This window comes from Daucus carota, chromosome 4, assembly GCF_001625215.2.
Source record: "Daucus carota subsp. sativus chromosome 4, DH1 v3.0, whole genome shotgun sequence".
In the NCBI taxonomy this organism is placed as follows: domain Eukaryota; kingdom Viridiplantae; phylum Streptophyta; class Magnoliopsida; order Apiales; family Apiaceae; genus Daucus; species Daucus carota.
The window spans coordinates 31,577,074-31,585,414 of NC_030384.2; the positions used below are offsets into that span (position 1 = coordinate 31,577,074).

General features: G+C 35.5%; 1 protein-coding gene across 1 annotated transcript; it reads right to left on the reverse strand.

The window, feature by feature from the left end:
* Nucleotides 1-1,793: 1,793 nt before the first annotated feature.
* Nucleotides 1,794-7,246, reverse strand: LOC108216012 (uncharacterized membrane protein At3g27390). Its single transcript, XM_064092557.1, has 10 exons — nucleotides 6,806-7,246; nucleotides 5,266-5,374; nucleotides 4,987-5,179; nucleotides 4,777-4,901; nucleotides 3,998-4,286; nucleotides 3,459-3,565; nucleotides 3,233-3,371; nucleotides 2,793-2,991; nucleotides 2,440-2,683; nucleotides 1,794-2,334 (listed from the first exon to the last, which is right to left on the reverse strand). Exons 1-10 carry the CDS (start codon nucleotides 6,897-6,899, stop codon nucleotides 2,079-2,081), a joined length of 1,755 nt encoding a protein of 584 aa, XP_063948627.1. The 5' UTR covers nucleotides 6,900-7,246; the 3' UTR covers nucleotides 1,794-2,078.
* Nucleotides 7,247-8,341: the final 1,095 nt, after the last annotated feature.

Consider the following 8,341-nt stretch of genomic DNA (forward strand, 5'->3'; position numbering starts at 1 on the left):
CTTAGAGCGAGTTGAAAAGATGTCTTATAACATGTCCTCAGTCATAATTTAGGGCATTTCATGAAAAATATTGATTCAACAATGTGCTAGTGATGCCTAGGACAACTTCTTGAAGTCTTATTTATAAGTCACCTCTCTCTCCTTGCTTTATCCTATATTTTATAATAAATTCTTATACAAGCTCTTTTTCTCTTTGTTTTGGACTTGCTCTCAATCTAAAGAGCGTCTGATTAACAAATACTCGCTCCGTTTCAATTTACATGTCCATTTTTTTTATAAGAAAAATCATGTCACTTGTAACTTATTGCTTAAGCTTTTTCAAAGGTCTACATCCATTATGTGGCATATAAAAGTCGCTATTCCATAATTCAATTTTTTTTTCGCCGCCGCTGCTTTTTATTGTTGTATTTATATTAATGCACGCAGAACAACGTTCTCTTTTAGGCCTTTTAACCAATTAATACGTGAAACCTAAAGAAATGGCCGTTTCTCTTGATGAATGTGACATCGAGGTTCGGTATTCAAATTTCAATCCGTCTTTTATAATCTCACTTGTTTCGAAATTTGAGCCCCCCAAATGTTAATCCTGGTTCCGCCACCGACCCGTGACCACATTGTCAAAGCAGAGTTGTTGTCTCAAGATATAAAACATGACTTCACTATTCCCTGAATAAAAACCAGGAACTATTCTTCATTCTTTCTTGGTCCAAGGTTCACTCTGAGAACAACATTAGTCATTTATCCATATACATCAAAACCCTCAGAAATCATATCAACATTGCAAATGAATTATTTATTAAGAACCTCATAATGCACATAAGAATACACAATTAACTGAGAATACATAGTAGACAAGAAAACAAAGCAAGGTTCAATCTTAAACCATAGAATTGAATTCCTCAAAGTAACATATATTTGTGTAGAAGAAAAAACCAATCTTCTTGATCATGCATGCTCTCCATTAAATTATTCCCCATATTACAAAATCCCTTCCCCACATCACTCTTAATCCGAATGATCATCATAATCGTAACCTAGACGATCAAGAATCCCAGTAGCCGAATACTCATTACTTTTCTTCATCCCCTTGGTCCTCTGATCCACAAGCTGCCAAGATATGTAGCTAAAATCAATGCTAACATCGGTTGCAGACTTGAGCTTGTGTGAACCCTTGGCCTTATCTTTCGATTTACAAGCCGGTTGCATATGACAATCGGAGCACTTGGGTTTGCCACACCTGCCTGTAAACTTGGAATGATTGGTGGGTTTTGAGGAGACCTTGGTAAATAGTCCGGCTGTAGGGGGTGTGTCAAACTTGTTGATCACTCTTCGTTGAGGATTCGGGTTTAGTGGCCAGGGAATGCTGCAGAAGCTACGTACCATTCCGTGCTGGCGACCCTCGCGCTTCATGTTTGGTATTTGATTGAGAGCTTGTGATTGGTTTTGGGGAAGAGGCAGGTATCATATATATAGGCCATAGAGAATTTGGATTTGATTCCAAGCAGGCTTGTGGAACACACAGAAATTTTGCTTGAAGACCAAGGAAGCATGATATGGGGAAAGTCAATGATAGTAGTGCTCACCAAGTCTATAGAGATTGAAACACACATGACACAACTTAAGGACATTTTCTATATATAAAAAAAGAATTTATTAATCATATTCAATTTACCAACAGTTCTAAAAGAGGCTTGTTGTCAAATGAGTGCCCCCTTAAGCTGCTAAAGCTGATCAAATTCCTCATCCTCAGTTTAGTCACTAAAAGATTAGCATAGTATCACAATGGGTGCATCTTGTAGAAGAAACTCGACTATTACCAAAACCAAGTTAGATCTTTCGTTAAATCGCAGAAGATCATTACAGTAAAGATGTTTTGAAAAAAATCTAAATTACATTTACACAATTTCAGAAAAGATCAGCACTTCTATAGGACCTGTGGTCAATTGGGCAAGTGAGTAAAGTATTTGACTCTCCCCCGAACAATACTTGGTACATTCTTTATAGTTTACGACACATGTGAGCTTTCAATCTTGAATGGGTTGAACACCAGACACTGGTTCAAAGTTAAATGTGAATTTTCACTGAACTAGGATCTCTCTTTCACCAACTGGTTGAGCCTCTATATCAGCCTCCGTTGGCTTGCCTTTAAAAGATTTTTGGCTAAATATTTTAGCAAGAGCGCTTTTTGACCTGCCAGTTGTTCGAGATCGACTGCTTTCTTTGTTGCTGTTTTCACCTTTCTTAGCAAGTTCCTCAGATATTATCTTGATAGCGCTGTCAAAGCGACGTCTATATGTTGGATACCTTGATATAGACTTAGTGATCCCGTGAAGTCTGAAGAAGAATATTGAACGTTATAGGGTGCAAATTAAGTATGGGATGCAGGTACATTATAAGAAAAGTACTTCAAAAGTCATCAAATATTGGCTTCTTCATTACCTTCGAGCTAATCCATCAAGCTCAGCTCGTTTACGCTCCGACTCAGGAGGTGTGCCAAGGTCTGAATTCTTTAATCTGTCAGGATTACCACTCAGTAGAACTAATTTCCCCAGGTACGCCTCTTCACTCGGGGAGAGATGTTCAGCTTTGATCTGCTCTTTAATGATAAGGAGTGGGTTTAGAAACCAATCAAAGAAAGCATCCCTCGGTCTGTTTGTTGGTGTTATCTCAGTAGCATTATCAGCTGCACAAATGTGATAAAATTTGTAATCAAATCAGATAAACATCATGTTGCATGACTGAGACCATACTTATGAGCTTATGAAAATTCAATAGATCTCTCGTTTGCTTACCTAGCAAAATACCAGGGGAGTTATATTTTGCAGATCGTAAAAGCGACTGCAGGATGCCATAAGCGGCCAAGCCAGTACATATAGCCTTTCCATTACCTTTATTTGACTTGGCATCTTCAATGTCTTGCATTGTTATAAGGCCTTCAGAAACCATTACTTCTCCATAGCGCTTACACTCCTTGAACAAGTTATCAATGAGCTACAGAAAAAATATTATGAGTGAAATTAGAGCTAAATTTTTGACTGTGACATCCCATGACAAAAAATGTGTCAAGTTAACCCCCCCCCCCAACCCCAAACACACACACACACACCAAGAGAGAGGAGGGGGGGGGGGGGGGGGGGGGGGGAGGGAAGTTGCCCGCTGCATTAGAAAGGAAGCAAGTTATTATATAAAAGATAAATGGACCTCGAGTGCCTCTGAATATAAACATTAATACCTCTAGGGGCTTCACCTCAACTAGAGGGGTCTTTATAGAGACTGAACGGGAGGGAACCTTCCTGAAGGAGTCAGGTTTACGTAAAGAACCTTCACGAGAGCTGCCGCCTGAGTTTGAAGTCTTCTTCCGATATTGGGGCCTGGTTAAATTATAAGAATTATTTAAGTTGGCTATGAATTTGACACTGGGAAAAAAAACTAAAATGAAGATTTAGTCTCATTAGAACCTCGGAAAGCAGGAGCCCTCGGGCATGTCAAGAACATCATTACTGTATTCATCGTATATGGATAATGAAGCAACAATATAGCAAAGCCCCAACCATAAAGAAGATTCCTGCAGTCCAAAAGCCAAATAAAAGCACTTATATTTGGAAATTTATTGTGATTATAAACATTAAGATCAATCTAGCTCTAAAATGTCGCATGCTCAGAAGTACAAATGTCTGGATGAAATATACTATACAAAATGTGCACTATAGAATTTTAACTATTAAGGGGTAAATTAGGCAAATTTGTAACTGTTCTCTACTTAAATTCCCATCTAAAGCACCAAAACTAAGAAAATAAAAAATATATTGGTATTGACAAAATTTTGTGATCTTTTATCTTTTACTCGCAATTTTGGTGTAAAGTAATGAAAATTCATAACAATCAGTCCTCAATATGATAGAACATTATCAATTCAGAATGTCCTGAGGTGGATGTTTACGATAAGATAAGCTTTATCTTGTCACTGATCATGATATTTGAATAAACAGTGAATCACCTGATATACAATAACTGCAGCATAAGCCCCCAAAATGATACTTGACAAAACGGAGGCTAATAAAGCCCCAACAACAGCCAATGGCCAGAGTAATATAGCAAGACCTGCAATCGGGACACATATTGTTTCCAAGAAAGGACCTTCCCGTCCTATGCAGTCTTGAAATAAACGGTGCCACCCTTTGAAGAGCGTGTAGGGAAATTTACAAATAGCAACAAGTGAGATCACTACATAGTCAACCAAGATACCTAGTGCTCCAATTAGAATAGCGCCTGGAATATACATCAACCTGCACAAGAGCAAACTGATTAAATTGTTGAACATGGTGATTCTTATAACGATAATAGGAACATCTATAAGTGCAATAGTTGATGACTACAGTAGAGAGACAGGAAGTTAGCAGCAAACTGAGGTACAATATATATAGGAATCACTTGAGTCCAATTTGGCTGGGAGACAACTATAAGATATCAACACAATACATAAGGGAAGACTATATCTGCTATGATGATTGAGAGATAAATAGACTCTAAATGCTTATGTGATGCATGCTAGTGAAGGATGTTTTAACATATAAAATGCAGACTTTCTGTTGAAATGCTAGGATCACCATGCCCTCAAATCTATCACAGGGATGAATATCAATCCATATGAGATCTTGCCCACCAAATGAATATCGTAAACAAGACCAGTGACAAAAATTTAGAATAGTATCGGATAGAATGTTGACAAATATGGAGCCTGAAATGATAGTGCTAAAAAAATGTTGAATAAATAACCTTATCTCGTAATAATTCCCTTGACCCCTTAGGTCATCCATAATAGAGAAATAGGAATGATAGCATACATCCCCAAAATCTCTAACTATAGTGAAACACCCAGTGACTGTTTCCCAAGTTCCATCCTGCAAATAGTCCAGATCAACGATCTATCTTCACATAAGCAACAAGATGGGACCATAACTTGTTGAGGTAAATGAATTAACTCACATAAATACAATGGAAAAAGACATCATCTTTCCCCTCGCCCACTGCGTCAAAAGTGGCAAATATAGGTGAAAGAAGCCCAAATGCTGCACCACCGATAATACTTCCAACAATGCTAATCAGTGGCCACAAAAGCAAAGGCACAATAATACAGATGCAGAGGACAAGCTTCAAAACTATCCCAAATTGTTTTGTGCTGCCATACAAAATTTCAGAAACAATCACATAACGAAATATGCCATCAATAACAAGGATGTAGGAAGTTAGTGATCAGAAAAGCACCTCAGAATGCAGTAATACGTCCACAGACAGTGTACTGGCCAGAGTCCCAGTATTATTGCAGAGTTCCCAGTGGTCATAATAAGACATATTAACGGGCATAAAATGATACCTGGAAACAAAGAGCACGGAATTCCACATTTACGAGTCCCTTAATGTAGTAAATAAACAAAACTCACTAATACTCACTCACACATGATACCACCCTATCTGCAAAGAAGAGCCTCATAGGACTTATCGACACGTCGCAAATATAAGGTCCGCTTGAGACAACTAAATCATTGCATACTTTTGGGATTAGAATTGATAAAGGAAGAAGGCAGAATACTTTTCTTTATATATTTTAACTTGCTTTCTTGCTTTACAACTGATCCATCTATTCTTTATATAGATAGACTAGGAAGACTATTAGATTATACCACTAATAAGGTTCATGAATACGTTCAGGAGACCTTCCATTGCTTACATTGAATATTTGACTCATTATTATAACTAGAATCTAGACTCTTAGAGATATCAGATAATTCATGAGAATTACAAATTAGCTTATATTTAACACATACTCTAAGAACAAATTTTTAGACAAAATTTAGTGTGCAAAGAAGATTTTTCTATGTACGTAGAACTAGATAAACCTTCATCAAATGAAATTTATAGAGGTTTAAGTTAGAGGTTTTGTACTACTTGTAGAATTGAGAGTCTAAAACGCCACACATACACGCAAAAGAAAAAATTGACGCTGCAGGCACAGACACACAATGGGAATACAATTTTAAGAATACCATATAAAATCATATAAATGCTACAGAAACATATATTTAGCACTTCCTTGCACAAAGATCCAAATCTTAACAACGTCATTAGCACAGACTTTTTTTTAAAATGCTAAGGGTAGGCCAACATAAACCACACATATATACCGCATAAGGTTTTCTACATTAATCATTTGCCGTTGATTTTATTAGTCACCTATCTTCCAACAATTCTTTGCGAATATCAATGGATTCGATTTCTGTTGCCCCTTGGGCTCTTTTTCACATGCCTATATTTGAAGTCTTCACTCATGAATGGTCGCCCCTTTTCTCTTTTGCACATGCCTATATTCAAAATCTTTACTCCAATAATCAGTGCAATTGTAGGTTTACAGCGTGACCAACATACTTCCTCTGCAGGAACTAACCCGCCTTGGTCCTAGTGTTATTGTTGAGTACATGTCTCCAACAAAGCATTCTCATGTACGCTACACTCAATTAATCAATATAACATCATTCCAGCCTAAATTTGAACAAAGCAAAGTTCAAATTCGAAGACTTACTAATAAAAACTGCTTAAATTAACAAAAATGCAAAGTTTTGAGATTTGAGAAACTCATTTCCCTTAATTTCAACCTCAAATAATCAAACTCCACATAACCTTACCAAACAAACTAAAAATGATACTAAACGTTTTGTGAAAGGAAAGAAAAGAGTATAATGCATTCATTACCAGAACAATATAGATACCTATTTTATTAATTCACAGAAACAATAATAGGCTTACTAACCTTTAATTAAGCCAAGAAGAAGAAGCCCAATAAAGTAAGGCAAGAAACAAATGAAGTTCCATAAAGAAGCCCCAATCCCTCTCGGAGGCTCCATCTTCAAGAAATCAATTCTTCCTTGCTAATACAGATCTTTAACACAAATTCTTCAAAACCCCATCTCAAAACTTTTGCTCAAAATCAAAACTTTTTAATGCCCTCAATCCCACTTCATAAGAAAGGAACCGACTTGAATTTCCTTCTTATAAATCTTTCTTTATCCTTTCAAAATTCAATCTTTTTTTTTGTTCACAAAAATTGTAAGTTGGTTAACCAAAAAGGGAGTGTATGTATATGTGTAGAGACACTTTATTTGGCAGTTAGGTGTCAACCTGCAGGTAAAATAACTGTCGAGAACCTTAAGGTGGTGAGGTTTCAAGTGGGTATACAAGCAAAGAATACATTGTTCTCCTTTCCTTAAAATTGTTTAAGTATATATATAAGTACTGTAGCTTTTTTTCTTGGCACCTGTACACTTGTACAATCTTTTGTATTAAATTATTAATTGTTAAAAACGAGTAGATTTGGGACCAGTGCTGTCCACTGTTCTGCAGGTCTGCTAATAATTTATTAAAATCTGTTCAACTAAATTTTAGTCCCCCTTCTTTCCGATCTTACATTAGTCCTGAACAGCTAAGTTCTTATAACATGTCAAGTACACAACTAGATATATGCCGGACCAAACAACACACCACGGCCCAAAAGTATACATTAGTTATTTTCTTGTGTTTATAAATGCCCAAATACTCTTTTTATCCTATCCATGTGGGATGTTACGAATTAAATTAATCTTTTTGTGAAGAAGAATACGGCTCGTTCTTTAAAATGAGATAAAATATAATTTAATGATTTCAAATTAATTTTTTCTTTCTATAATATTTTTAAACATGCGACAAGTTAAAGATTATGTTCTACAACGTAATTAACATGCATAATAATTGCTTTTATACTCCCTCCGTTTTGATATACATGCTCTTTTTAAGAAAAAAATTTGTCTCACATCACATGCTACTTGAAAAAATAATTTGTGATTTGCCAAACATATCGTATAAATGAAAAAGAATTTTCGCTCGAATAAGGAATAAGACAGCTACTCGAAAAGAATAGCATACTTTATGTTTTCTTTTACCAAATATCCTGCAGGCTGTATAGTTATGACTTATGAGTATTTGCTGTGAAAATCGGAAATCATATTGATTAATGATTAATAAGAAAATCAATAATTAATTGAAATACTAATTAAATCATTAACTAGAATTAAGTTAATATTAATGATATTTTAAATGTAATAATTATCTATTCTTGTTTTTTCTCACAAATTTTAATATTATAGACCTATTTTTCGATCAATTAATTCAATTGTTAATTTACTAACCACTTATAAAGTATCAAGTTAATCAATTTTAACCCAATTTTATTATATCATATAATTTTTTTTTGATTAGTGATTAATCAGTTAATTGGACGAAGTTCCTAACAATGGTTACGAGCCTGGCAAAA